Raw genomic sequence first — 15065 nt, forward strand, 5'->3', positions numbered from 1 at the left:
GTTATGATCCACAATGTATTGAGATTGTTTTCTAGTAAAGCATATGACACTGTGATCATGTTCCCATTCATTAATGATAAGTCTAATTCTTTTTGGCTTTTTGGTAAACATAAGATCCTAAGTAGGCTTCTTCATGAGCTGGGAAAGGCTAACATGATCTGGAGGATTTTTCTGTCTTTTTTCTCATCCCAGTTTCTATTATAATAACTCATTACAAGATCAGCACACGGCTGCTTTTCTCAGCTTCAGAATTTGTTAGATTCCATTATTGGATCAACGGCTGAAGAGTCGTGGTAGTCCAAAAAATGTCAATACTGGCGCTAAAGCTCTGGTGTTACAGAGTTGAAAATGCAATCCAAACATGACACTTTCCGTCCTACTCTAATATCAAATGTAAACTGAACAAACTGGTGTACAATCCTTTTTTTAAACTCATTTCAGTTAAATGCCTTTCTATACAGCAACTAAATACTGATTTTCAGCAGAAGATAAGAATGAGTGCTTTAATCTCATTTTCATATTAAACCACCCTGACAGTAGATTAAACCATCCATAGGTTCTTTTTCTAATCCAAGATCAACTCTGTTTAAAAAATCTAAACATAAATGACAAAACCTAAAGAACTAAAGCCAAAAACAACCACACTGTAGGGATGCAAGAGCCCTGGTCTCTGTGTTAAATATATCACTGATATTCCTCCTGAACATCCACACTCCTTTCTTTGCTTTCTTCATTGAAAGCAGAAGCCCCTCCGCCTGTCTGGGGTCTGTGGCGGGAGCTCAGTGCATTGTGTTATGATGCGTTCAGGATCCTAGCTGATTAGAATCAGTGTGACAGAGCTTAGCCATGACTCCATGCTCCCTGCTCACTCTCAGGATTCTGATCCTCCTCATCTCCTATCTCATTTTACACAGCAAACAAAGGAGTCTTAATCCGCTTCTTTTAATCCCAGAGGCGTTTGCAGACTCAGCATTAATCCTGAGGGCCACTGGCTCTGATAACACTGCCTTGGTCCCAGGATTCCTTTCTGGAGTTGCTGCAGCCTCCCCTCACCACCATTCAACATGGACACATGAGACAAATACAGGTCAGGAAGTCCAAACACACAACAGACCCTCATCTTCAGTTCTTCATCCCTGAGGAAACAAACTGTTGGTCACTGTGCATCATGACCGGCAGGTTGAGTCATCATCAAATCAGTCAGGTGTCGTCGTCCTGACCTGATGACCTTATGACCTGCTGGCTGATCTCAAACTGGACCTCCAAAACACTGGCATGACACGTTTCTTCAGGTCTGGACCTAATGACTCTGAAGAGGAGACCGGTTCCTCAGTTCTTGGCAGCAAAAGCCCGGATCATAAAAGCCGCTGGCCACTTCTAGTATGATTGTCGTTTGCACACACTCTCCAATGAAAATCATAAAAACCACAAACAGCAAGTCGACTATGAATATGTAGTTTTCTAAATATGTGTGGCTAAACTTTTTCTCGGTTGCACGGCCAGAGGAAGGATTAGGATTAGGGTTATGGTTAGGGCCATACGTGCGACCAACAACATTTAGCCTTGGACACACTTTACATGCAATGCAGCAATGTGCATGAAGAATTCCCATCAGTGTTGGTGCTGGGCAGGCATGTAAATACGTGCAAACAGTCAGCTTAAAAGTGCCAATACATACCAAATGAAAATGTGCTGCTATCAGAAGATGAGTGCAAACAGAGAGCGCACACATGACGAAGAGCAGAACGATGAGTGTAGTCAGAGGAATAGTATTTGCTTGCGCAAAGACAGATACCGAGTGCAAACACAGAGGGAGGGGGAGATCAGAAACCCACAGCTTCAAACAGAAACGGTTAGATTCCTGATGTCTATGTGCAGATGTGCAGGAAACGTCTATAATTATTATACATCACAGCACGAGCGCACACACACACACTCACTCAAGTCCAACAACCGGTAAAGTCCAGTCCTGGATCCTGACAGAGCAGGTCAGAAGGAAGCAAGGCTGCCTGTGTGTTGCTGAGTTAACAGCAGGGCTGTAATTACAGACGTGTCTTCCTCTGTGTCGCACTAAAGGTGGATTCTGCAGTTTTCCGGCAACCCCCACCCCCACCCCCTGGTCTTTCTGAGTCTGTCACAGGAACATCTGAGTGTCCAAACAGGAAACTGATGCTGATTCCTGAAAAGACAGCATCCTTGCTGCGTTAACTCTGGCTCAGGGTGGTCAATACTTTGAAATCAAAGTATTTTAATAAGGAGCTTTGTTCAGACTGATGTTCCACTGAAACACACAGTAACAGCCTTTTTCAATTCAGATGTCTGAGCGACCCTGCCTCATAAATGTGGTCGTCCTAGATCATTGACACAAGGGTCAAAGCTAAAACAGAAGGTAAATGCTCCTTTTATGCCCTCTAAGTCTTCCTCAGGTAAATCTTCCTCAGGTAATTGCTCAGATGTTTGGGATCCTGTTCTGCTCAGCTCTTTGTCTCTGTCGGCTCGCTGCCCTTTTCCCACCCTGTTTCAGACGTCTACACTAAAGAATAACATTTCAGTTCTCTGCATTTCATCATAAGTTTCAACTGAAGAAGGAGGCGAGTCAGCGGTGGGTGGCCCGTTTCAATGTTGGGTCAATGGTACCAATGCGATCTAAGCAGCGTGCCGCGGGGGTCAGAGTTACAAATCTGAACTCTGGCAAGGTTGTTGCGTTGCATCAACCAATCAGGGACTCAACTTCACATCCAATATGGTGGATCAATCCGATAACTCTCCTCCTGAACTTCCATCCATTTCCTTAACCTGCTGTTTCCCTTTTGGGGTAGCGGGTTTCCCGAACCCGTCCTGGCTACTGCTGGGCAAAGGCGGTTACACCCTGGACAGTCTGTCGCAGGGCCGCTGGAGCGATCCCGACTGCTGGCGGCCAGGCAGGGAACCGCTGCCCGATGGGGAGCCAGCCTGATCGGGCCTCCAGAACTTTTGGTAAATGTTCCTATTTTCATCGAGACAATGATAAAGAAGGTCCCCTGATTTTATTCTTGTTTGTATTTTTACCCTGCGGGACAGCAAGCCTTCAAACTCAGTCAGAGAACACTAACGCAGAGAACACATTTAGGACTTATTTCAAATATGAGCGATGCGCATGTGCTCCTGGGCCGCTGTGACGTCATAACAGCTTATTGAATCAGAAAAAGTATCTCTGCAACAGTTTGATTGACAGCGATTTAAAAGGAGAATTGTTCAGAAAACCTCAAATGATTTTTTATTACATTTGTTCTCTGTCATAAGAAAAATGCCACAAGAACATGTCTACAACTCAAAAAACCAGAATTTTCATCAGAGGGGGAATTTAGTGAATATCAAAGAGGAGAAGAAAAAGATGGCAGATAGCAGCAACTCGGCACAGACATGGCTCACATGAGCAGAGTTTTTCATGTACAATTTCTGTCAACAAAACTGTTGCTGTGAAGAGAAAAGTGATGCATGCGACACAGAACAGGGAAGACGAGCGTGGAGATGAGAGAAGAGCAGGGATGCAGCCCTGACCAGAGGAGACTACGACAGTCAGCATCAGATGTGGTTGTTCGACGTCCAAATAGAATCTGAATCTCCTAAGCGGTAGAATTTCTTCCTAGACTGCGTTCCCTGAAGACAAATATGTTTCCGTGTCGTTAGGGTCAAAGCAGGGAAAGAGCCTGGATTCAACAAACTCCACGCATTATTATGACAGGACATCCCATTAAAGCGGTGTATTACTCTGAGGTAAGATTTCTGAGGCAGAGTAAGATTTGTTGTCAAGCTCACTAATAATGACCCCCTCAAAGTGTAATTATTTGAGGCAAATTATTACCCCCCCAATTAAAAAAGTTAGGTTCAGGCCCTGTAAATCCCCACTAGCCGATCACCACTAACTCCAGTGGGTGTGTCTGTTAGCCTGGGGGCGGGGCTAGCAGAACAGATTCTTCGTGGAAGGGGCGGTTCCTCACTTTGTGACATCACAATGTGAGATCCCCCTTTTTTTTGTAGATTGGGAGGGGCTCTCGGAGGCTCTCAGAGATGTATGAACGGATCAAAAAAAAGCTGTGGGGTTTCTTTTCGTGGGTTAAATCTGGTTTGAAATCGAAACCGTTCCTGAGTCCCAAACATGAACCTAATCCAAAAACCTGGAAACGATGGAAACACCAAAACTTTATTGTACGTGGAAAAATCACAATAGACACACAGACAACACACACACAAATACACAGTCACAGAAAAATCATAAACACACTTGAACAAAAGAAGCACACTAACACACACAGCTGCCCTAACGTCCAGACTTGGGGACAGACAGGTACAGAAATAAAGCAGCTTGAACGTTGCTGATGTTCTGGTCCAAACTCTGGTGGGACCCCTCCCAGTTTATTAGAGGGTGCAGCTGAGCGTCTGCGGCTGGATCTAGACCTAGCTTTAGCGTGTACTCCGGGGGGGTCAGGAGCTGTCCTTTGGCCCGTCTTATAGGGGACACCAGGTCCGTTTCCACTACAGCTGCCTCGGACGCCATAAATGTGGATGCCTCCTTCTCTGCGCCCCGACACCCCCTCACCTTTGTCTCTGGTAATCCGGTCTCCAACCGGAACTCTTCATTTTCAAATCAGTCTGAATTTGGGAGAACACTACTGTTCAGTGGGTCGAGTCAGAACTCACATATGTTTCAAAGGAAACCCATTCTGCAGCACACCATCTCACTTCACATCTTTAGCCTAAAAAAGCCGTCTGCATGAAAGACACAAAAGCCCGCCCAAAAAGGGTCAAAGATCCAAAACCGAACCAAGATAACCTGAACCAGAACCCGGTCAGCAGTAGTCTGGACTGGTCTGAAGTGGTCTGCATCAGTGCGGACCTGCAAAGGAGTCCATTTGTCATGGCCAGGACAGAATGCAGCCCAGCATCAAGTCCCAGAGCCAGTCCCAGAGCCAGAACCTGCAGTTCTGACTCGGAAAGAAACACTCCAAATAGACAGAAGATCTAGAACGCAGCATACGGGCTGTAAACAACACAGACCTGGACCCAGCCAGCATGAATAGAACTGCTTCTGTCATTCCAATACCAGACTGATCTAATTGCCCTCTGGGTTCTGCGGTTCTGGTCCAGAACACGCTCTTTGGTTCTGCTGGTTCCTCAAAGATTCAGAGTGGGTCAGACCCGGTTTCTTCTTTGTCTGCTGGTTCCGGTTCCCCTAAGGCTCTGCATGTCGAACCAGTTCAATAATACTGTTGCGTGTGTGCGGGGGGGGGGGGGGGGGGGGGGCAGAGTAGCGGTGCTGACGGAGGGAGGGGGGGGGGGGGGTGGAAACTTGGATTCCTTCGCAGGAACTCCTTTCTTCGTGGTACCCTCTCCTCCTAAAGTCTCCGGTACCCCCCAAACCCGGGCTGTCTTACCTTTAAAGGTGTGGGCTCGCGCGCCCGTGAGTCCCAGCGACAGCAGACAGAGGCTCGCGCGCAGCAGGAAACTTCCAGTCCTCTCCATGTTCGCCAGAAAATGCGAGGAGGAGAGCCCCCGCCGCCGCTCCTCCTCCGTCTTTCTGTCCTGCGCGGGGTCACGCGCGCAGGGACAGCGCTGGATGGCCAGGTGAGCGCGCGGACACAGTTGGTCTCCGGTTCGAGTCCGTTTGCTGAGCAGCCGTGAAGTAACTGAGGCGACAGACACCGAGGAACCGAGAGAGAGAAAGGGAAGGGGCGGCTCGGTTCGGCGGGGCTCCACCCCTCCTGAGTTTCTTGTACGCTCGGAACCTTTGATCTGCGTCACCCCCTCCCCCATCAAACTTTTCTTAGTTTATTTGTTCCGACTCTTAAAGCGGGTCGGAACCAACCTAAACTACAGACTTGCTTGATCATTCGCGGTTCTGTCGGGTTCTGCCCAGTTCGGCTCTTGTACGTTACTCTGAGGTTCTGAGGAGAGGAAGCGCGCGCAGACGGGCGGCGCACGCGGGCTGCCCTCTGCTGGTCACAGCCGCGTGATGCTGCGTTTTCCCGGGCGAACATCATTGTTCTCCTGGTCCAGAGCAGCAAAGCTGAAAACCTGAAAGCCTCGCTTTGACAGAGCATGTTCATCCGGAAAACTGTAAATGTAGAATTGGACCGACTGGATAGAAGAACCAGAACAAAGTCTGACTCTTTCCCACAAGAAGTGACCCGTGACCTGAGCTGGAGAAGAGCTGATGGAGGTGACCCACCGTCTGACATGCTCTTCCTGCCTCTACGTTTCCGTTTCATTCTAAGAGGCTGATGTTAGTTTCCTTTTCCTGCCGCAGCTGTATTTAGGGAAAATTAGGCCCTTCATGGTGACAAGCCAGGGGGCAAAAGTTTGAAAAACCAAAAGCCCACAAGTTGAAACTGAAAGCTGAAAAACTGGTGTTGAAATCGAATTCAAAATAAATAAAACCCCAAACAGACTTGGGAAAAGTGAACAATGATTCATGCAAGTAGAATATAACCTTGATTGTCTTTCAGTTTTAAGTTTCAGAACTAAAGTTTTCACCTTCATATCTTTTTTCCAGTTTCAAGTGATTTTTTTTTAGTTTTGACCATTTTATCAATGGTTGCATATTTGACTCTTTTTCTAATTTTTTAGATTTTTTTTAAAAACAGCATTTATTTTGTTGCTTAATGAGAGGGTGGAGTTTTATGATTGACAGATGATATTCGGTAGGGGTGTAACGATACGCTAACATTTCAAGTCGGTTCGGTTCAGAATTTCATAGGGCCCGGTTCGGTACATTTCGGTTCAGTTTAACTAATCTGCCTGATATAAACTGCTATTTTATGAACTAATGAACTAATATTTTATTGTTATTTATTGTGTTTGTTTTGTTGCCGGACACCTGAATTTCTCCCTTGGGAGATTAATACAGTTTTTATCTATCTGTCTCTATTTTTTGGTATTTTTTCGGTACAAAAAGCTAAGGTAGAAAAAATTTACTTTCAAAATGCATTTGACCTATGTAGTAGGTCTGGGCGAGAAATCGATTGAATGAATTCATTTGATTTTTTGTGACGGGCGATTTAAAAAATAACTAAATCGAGTTTTGTGTAATGGCACATTTTTGGCTCCCCAGAGCTTCCGTAGTGTTAGTTTCACACAGCGGTATGGCAAGCAACAAACAACAACATCATAGCACACACGAAACACCAAGCGACAACATGGCTGAGAGTGAGAGTGGTAAGTTTGTTCACAACGGAATAAAATCCTCTGTAGTTTGGAACTGGAATGGGTTTACTGCCACAGCACAGACGTAGAGAAAGCGACCCCCCCCCCCCCCCCCCCCCCACGCTGCAACATTTGCCTAAAGCCCATCACAGTCAAAGGCAGCAGCACAACAAACCTATTCCGGCATGCGCTCTTTCCTCTTACACACGGAGCGCTGACACACACACACATAGTCGTTCTACAACACCTATATGGTTAGTTCATAAGTTAGTTAGTTCTTACTGTTATTTGTTAATAAAGATTACTGCATTGCAATTATGAATTGTATTAATTTGCGACGCAACCACCAGGAGATTTTGTGTTCGGCGAGGTGGCGGTGGGGTGGGCGTGGGGGGATGCGCTTGACCGCGACTCCTGCTGCTTCATCACCGCGGTGATCAAAAATCCCACACCGTCACAGCTCTACTTTATATCTTGTGGGAGACCAAAAAAAGTGACTTCTCCAGTACAGATAGTAGAACCGTTGAGGTTGGATCTTAACGATACTGCGGTCTTGAAGAATGTTGATCTGGGGCTCGTTCAATACCGGGGCTCGGTACCCATCACTAGGAAAGGGGCACGGTGGAGAACAATCACCGAAGCGATTACTTTGCCGCCAAAGACATGGTATCCATATAAACCGTGGAGAAGACGGGGTTTATTAATTGAATTATAACCTTAGACCCCAGATATGAGCTGTATTGTTAATCCTTTAGAAAATGGTGCTACTCTCAAGGTGAATGTTTGTCACCTTTTAGTGTAGACTACAAAGAGTGACTGAAAACACAGCTGGGACTTTGATTCCAAGAGTGTTAATTTATTTATTATTCATCCCATTGTTAAAACACAAGGGTTATCCCTTCTGCTATCCTAGGCACTTTACCATTGGGAGTTGGGTCATCTAGACCCACTAGACAGTGCTCTGAACCTTTTTTCTTCAATGATTTGTGATCTTCACTGGTGTCCATGGATTACATGAAATCTTTCCACCTTTATCCACCTTTGTCATGGTAGGGAGAACACGTCAATGTAAGGGGGGGGGGGGGGGGGGGTCATAAGCTTCTTCCAATCCCCTTTCAAATCAAATTTTCAAAGTCTTGTATTGACTTGTTTTATTTTATGTAATTTTTGTTTTGATTTGAAATAAACAATTGAATGAATGAATGAATGAACGAATCTAAGATAGCACAAGGGTTAAAAATAAGCAAAATTTGTCTACCGGTTGTACTTATTACTTTCTTTAAGTGGGGGGGGGGGGGGTAATCGGGGAAAAAATCGGAAATCGAATTAGAAAAAATAAAATCGGAGATTTTATTTTTAGGCCATATTGCCCAGCCCTACTATGTAGCTGATCTGCTTGATAAAATAAGAAAAAGGATTAGCTGCCAGGAACCAAAAACTTTGGAAAATTAACACTGGCCTGAAAACTAAACATTTTAAATTGCACATTTTTTTTCTTGTAGACCCCATTGTTCCAGTCGGTGATGCCGTTTCAAGTTTAACAGCAGGGGCACAACTACCTAATTTCATAGGGGTATGTGGCCACATTAACCCCCCCCCCCCCCCCCACCACACACACACACACACAGACATAAATGCACATAATAAAAGCCCCATCCAACCCTTCTAAGGCTATCTAATCATCCACACAACACTTTTATTGTTTAAATGTATAAATCTCATTATTTCTTATCTGATTGGATATGACCCAGCAGAACATTTTTGTGAGCCATTTTCAACTATTATTGCCTCAATGATTCTCCAAATTTGTGTGTTGAAGGTCATTCAGAAGGATCTTCTGAGTTATGCCTTGCCCCAGCCCCCTCCTCTGTACCTCTCTGTTCTTCTCCATCATCATCTGAACTTCTCTCCTCGTTCTTCTCTGTTGGGACTGACTTGTCATGTATGTCTGCACTTGTTTTCCCAGAATAGGTGATCAGCAGAAGTTTAAAGCAGAATGAGCATCTAGGGTTTTGTGACTTTAATAGTTTAATTATTCCTCCCTGAAGTCATCTCTGCTCTCTTTTCTATCAGATGCATCACCAACCTCATGTCTGTCTCCTTCACCTCTTTCTGTGTTCTTCTCCACTAAATCATACGGCCACGCTACAATTATTTCATGTTGTAACCCTTGTGTTATCCTAGACACTTTAACGTTGGGAGTTGGGTCATCTAGACCCACTAGACAGTGCTCTGAACCTTTTTTCTTCAACGATTTGTGATCTTCACCGGTGTCCATGGATTACATGAAATCTTTCCACCTTTATCCACCTTTGTCCTGGTAGGGAGAACATGTCAATGTAAGGGTGGGGTCATCTGGACCCCAATGGTTAAATAAATTAAACATCTTTCTAAAGCATTTTTTATTTATTTAAGAATACTCTTTAAAAATGACTGACTTGGTTTGAACTGGCTTTGCCCTTCTTTCTCCCTCTTCTCGTCTTTCTCTCTATCCTCACAGCTGTTTGATATAAACTTTGTGTTAGGAAGATTTTCAAAGAATATAGTGACTAAACTATATTTAAAAAATATAAATATTTTGGTAACACTTTATATTAAGATTCCTTAACAAGCTTTGTTAACACATTAACAAGCATTATAAATGAATTTATAGGGTGTTAGTAAGACATTTATTAGTACAATAAGTCTAATAAGGTTTATTAAATTACTTAGTTAACACATTTACAAGCATTGTTGTTAGGATGTTTTCAAGATGCTAATGATGCATTTACTGATATTATAGGTGCCTAACAAATGTGTCAGTGTTAATAAGCTTAATAAGATTTATTAACAACCTTTGTTAACAAATTAAGAAGTATTATTATTGTTTGGGGTTCTAGTAAGATATTTATTAGCATTATAGATGCCTGACACAAGCCGAAGTGTTCATAAGTTTAATAAGTTTTATTAACTAACTTAACAAATTAATGGGCTTTATTAATGTGTCAGATGCTAGTACGATATTTATTAGCATTATAGATGTCTTGCAAATACCTGAAAGTGTTAATAAGATTTATTAACATCTAAAGTCAGACCATTGTCTTCTAAATCCATATTACTAAACTGCTTATTAGCTTTACAAATGTATTAATTAACTTTGTTAATAGTTTATTAATTGTTTTGCAGCACCTCATCTAAAGTGTGGACGTTTTTTAGCACAAACAACCACAAAGCATAAAGATTGTAAAAAGAACTTTATAACATTAAAACAGACTAAACATACACAAATCGTTCTGTAAAAGATATATAATAATTTAATTCAGACAAATAATTTTTTTTTAAAAACATATATACTGGTGTTGGATGACTAGCATCATAGCTATAAGGATGAAGTATTAGCATCTATCCTGAGTGAAACATTCATTGCAAATCCCATCACCAGGAGACAATTCTCTGCATTCAATGCCAACTGCATTCAACCACTGTTGCCTTGCTTCAAAGTCCACAATAAAGTTGCACAAGCCAGTAATTTTTAAAGAACGAAGACAATAAACCTACAGGAGCCATGCTAAAGCTAACACGCTAACCTGCCCATCTATGAATCAAAGATGGGCAGGTTAACCAATGTCACCATTGGCTAATGAATCTGTCAATCAAACTCATCAGCAAAGCAGGCGTGCTCGATTTCAGCCAATTGAATGGCCTCTTAGACTTTGCTTTCACACAGGTGACGAAAAAAGCCCCGCCCATCTTTGATTCTGTACCGGTCGGTCGTTATCCAAACTTTTAACAACATTAAAAGAAACAGAATCACCATCTAACCCACATCACACATACTTCTCCCTTCTGCCCATAAGAGCAGCTTTTATCATCATTTAGTGCGGTTTCAGTCAAGGGATAAAAACCTTTTCACTGTTTTGGTACATCTAGTTAAAGAAATTATTTAAAACAAAATCAGCCCAAACAAGCTCCTTTATTTTCTCTTTATGATTATTGATACAGTAAATCCTGCTCAGTACCGCTGCAAGACAATTGTGACCATTTTGCTATAGTAGTTTTAACCTGAATGTTTCCAAGCCTGTTTTTATCACTGCTATAACGTACCTGCTGTCTCTCAACCATTTAGAGAAACTTTTCTTCATTCACTCCACATCTTTGTCCCTTTTGCATTTTCTGTTTTGATCCCATATTGTTTTTTCTTTTGCCTTTCCATTTAATCCTGTCATCAGATGATCACACAGTTCAAGTAAAAACAATCAACAGCGCGCCGTCACAAACGTCTCCGCTCCAGCGCAATCCAGCACGTTCTCGAGGACACGTGCTGGATTGCGCTTTTAGACCCGAGGAGGGAGGAGCGGCTGCGGCGCCCAATCACTTTGGCCGGCGCCCCTATGGGACGCATATGCTGCCTACCGACTTTTTGCACCACTGGTTAACAGATTAGATGTGTTACTGTGGCATACGCTATCTTTGTGTAACAATGTCAACACACAGCATTCAACTCATCCAATTGTCTTTTTTTTCTTCATCGATGCTGACAACAAAGCCAAAGTGTTCCCCACACACAGGAGAGCGTAAGGAGATGGGGGGGGGGGGGGGTCCTCATCTCTGGCCTGGCTTCTGCATTAGCCATCTGTTGACATGCTAACTGTCCGTCACCTAATAGCCTCTTGGAAGAAACTCACGGCAAACATTACTTCTGCCTCGGCGCAAAGTTAATACAGTGGCGACCTGGGGGTTAGCCCCGCCCATAGCCACTAAGACTCATGGGAAGTGTGAAATCTTGTGTGTTCACCATCACAGAGGGCTGTGAAGAGAAGTGAGGTTCATGTTGATACGCTGTTCGTGTGAGTTCATAATAAATGCTGGAATAGAGATGGAGTAATCTATTTCTCAGTCTACTCTCTCTGAGACTCTTTGAGGCTGTGTGGAGTTTGGGGTAAGGACAGTCTTAGCAGCTCGTTCATTAGCAGCTCGTTCATTAGCAGCTAGTTCATTAGCAGCTAGTTCATTAGCAGCTAGTTCATTAGCAGCTAGTTCATTAGCAGCTCGTTACGAGTGACAAAGCAGCTGGGTTGTTACAATGCATATGCGGGGGGAAAAAGAGACAACGTACCGAAACGGTAAATAAATAAAACGAACACAAACTGCCGTACCAAAACGGTTACGTGTATCATTACACCCCTACTATTTGGGGTGGATTCTGGGAACAGGGCTCTGACATTTAGCTTGTTTCCTCAGTTTTAGCTTTTGCTTCTACTCTTTCCTTTGGTTTTAAAGTTTTGCTGCAGGCACTTCTGACACTCTCTGGGGTCAATAGCCGCGTTTACATGGGCAAAAGTAATCGGAATGAACGCCTGATCGGAAAGAAAAAGCGTCATGTAAACGCGCCGTTCGGAATACTCTGCCCCAATCAGACTCGTTCGGATCAGAATTTATTTCTGATCAAGAAAGAAGGGTTATACCGATCGTTTATCCGATCGTTGTGCATGTAAACGGTCATTCCAATCGTGTGTCACTACTGCTCTGGGTTACGTCATGCATAGACGGTGTTTCGCTGAGAGAAAGCTTAGGAGCACATATGGGACCGACCAGCTGCTCTGCGGACGCCCCGTGAAAAGCGCCGCTCCGCTCTCGTCCCTCTCTTACACCCCTCACGAGGGACATGCGGGGAAGGAGCGCTTCGTGCCCCCCGAAGCTCACTCGGTCCACAGGCACCCGAGTGAGCAGAGCAGCCGGATTAATAATTTTGTGTCTGAGGGGGGGAGGATGCTTTTTTACGTGTGCGTCTTGTTGTTTTGTTATGTGTGGGAGAATTCAGACTGCGAGCCGTCCCGCCGCTCTGGGTTAGCGGCTGCAGGACTCAGCAGGAACCGTGTTGGAACAGAGCTCGGGCCACTAGCTCACAGAGTGGCTTTGGGGCGGTCTGTGTGAACTTTTCAGAGCAGAAATAAATGTCGCTCAGTCCTTAGAAACCGTTCAAACAATCACGTGGATTTGTGTTTCCAGTTGTGTCCCGACAAAATAAAGGCTGATGTTATTCACACATTTACGTGCAGCCAAGACGCAGATTGCTTCGTTTCTCGCACGGTCCTGGATTTTGTGTCCATCAGGGCTAATGATGGTAGCCCGTGTTAGCCTGCCCTAACCCTTCTTCCAGCTTAATTCTTCCACAAAACAGCACTGACCACACGGATTAAATATAAGGATGAGCAAACAGGCGCTTCATAATATTCATAACATTAATAAAAGCACGTTTGGAAGATCGTCTCGTATTACGGAGCTGCTGCACATGCTGTCTGTCTGTGGCAGCTGTTTGTTTACAACGGGACCTATTTCCTCATCCGGGTGATTTCACACTACTGCGCATGCCCAAATCATTCATTCTGACCGAAAGTGTGCCCATGTGCACGGGTGAATTTTAACCCGACCATTGATCCGATCAAGATATTCTGCCCATGTAACCGCGGCTATTGTCCATTTGGAAGATCCATTTGTACCCAACCTTCAACTTTCTGGCTAACGTCTTCAGTTTTTGCGTCAATATTTCCACATACTCTTCTTTCCTCATGAGAAATGCACCAGTCTCTCCAACAGCAAAACAACCCCACAACATGATGGTACCACCCCCATGTTTTACAGCCCTGCCCATGGGAGGGAGCCCAAAGGGCTTTCCCCTTTTTCCCTCAGACTTAACAATGGTCATTATGGTTGAACAGTTCCATTTTAGTTTCGTCAGACCATAGGACATGTCTCCAGAAATTAAAGTTTTGTGTGCATTAGCAAACTTGAATCTGGCTTTTCTATGTTTCGTTTGGAGTAATGGCTTCTTCCTGGCAGAGTAGCCTTTCAGCCCATGTCTGTACAGCACTCGTTTCACTGTTGATAATGACACATTCTTACCCTCTTCAGCCAGCATCTTTACAACATCTGGACATATCGGACCAAAGTACATTCATCTCTGGGACATGGAACCCGTCTCCTTCCTGAGCAATACGATGGCTGGACGTTCCCATGATGTTTAAACTTGCATACAGTTGCCTGAACAGATGAACGTGGCGTCTTCAGGTATCAGGAAATGCATTCAAGGATGTGCAAATCCACAATAGTCTTCTTAATATCTTTAGTGATTTCTTTCAACTGTCCCATGATGCTTCACAAACAAGCAAGTGTGTTTCAAATGTGCCCCACTATAAATCTTCAGGTTCGTTTCTAATTAACTCAAATGCTGTGTCACGGTGTCAGTTTCTCTGCCATTGTGTTCTGGTTCTTTTTTGTTTGTGTCATGTTTTGAGTTTGTTTCCTGTTTTATTTTGAAAGGCTTCCTGTTGTGTTGTTTCAAGTTTTACTTTTGGTCCCCATCTGCCCTCCTTGTTTCCACCTGTGTCTCATCTGTTCTGAATGTATTTAAGTCCTGTCCTTCCCTTCCTCCTGTGCTGCTCCATAGTTTGTTCTCGGGTCCCTGTGTCATTGTAATTCAAGTTTTGAGTTTGCCTGCATGCTGCTGTGGAGTTTTGTGTAGCTTTTCTTTTTTTGGAATTTAAGTTATTAAAGATCCTGTTTGTCTGGAACCTTCTGCCTCCTCCTCCTCTCTGCGCCTGGGTGCTTCCCTCATTCCCCCTCGTAACATGCTGTCAATAAACCTATTAGAAGCTTTTAAAGAGATTACATCATCATCTGGAGTTTCTCAAAATGTTTAAAGGCATATGTAAACTTTTTGACTTTGATAAAAGTAAGAAAAACTTGTGTAAAAAACCCTAGTCTCATTATTCTGACATTTAGCAAATAGAAATATTTTTTTAAATTGTAATTGAACTAAAACAATTTAAACTATGTGTGTTTGTATGTGGTGTATGTAAACATGTTACAACTGTTTGTATCCACACTACTATCACTCTTCACAC

General features: G+C 43.7%; 1 protein-coding gene and 1 long non-coding RNA gene across 17 annotated transcripts in view; one reads left to right on the forward strand and one right to left on the reverse strand.

Moving 5' to 3' along the window:
• Positions 1–5918, reverse strand: part of LOC101160890 (receptor-type tyrosine-protein phosphatase mu) — a 156690-nt gene extending 150772 nt beyond the window's left edge. For all 16 annotated transcript variants that reach the window (XM_023949909.2, XM_078938799.1, XM_078938801.1 and 13 more), the window contains exon 1: positions 5415–5918. In XM_023949909.2, the coding sequence (XP_023805677.1) occupies positions 5415–5793 (379 nt within the window). In that variant the 5' untranslated portion in view covers positions 5794–5918. The remainder of the gene's footprint in view (positions 1–5414) is intronic.
• A 2608-nt stretch (positions 5919–8526) lies between these two features.
• LOC144988301 (uncharacterized) lies at positions 8527–14732 on the forward strand. The gene is made up of 2 exons (XR_013652160.1): positions 8527–8755; positions 14074–14732. It is a non-coding gene; the product is annotated as an uncharacterized LOC144988301 (long non-coding RNA).
• Positions 14733–15065: the final 333 nt, after the last annotated feature.

Source organism: Oryzias latipes, chromosome 20 (assembly GCF_053564925.1).
Source record: "Oryzias latipes strain Hd-rR chromosome 20, Olatipes_Hd-rR_3.1".
NCBI classification, from domain to species: Eukaryota; Metazoa; Chordata; class Actinopteri; order Beloniformes; family Adrianichthyidae; genus Oryzias; species Oryzias latipes.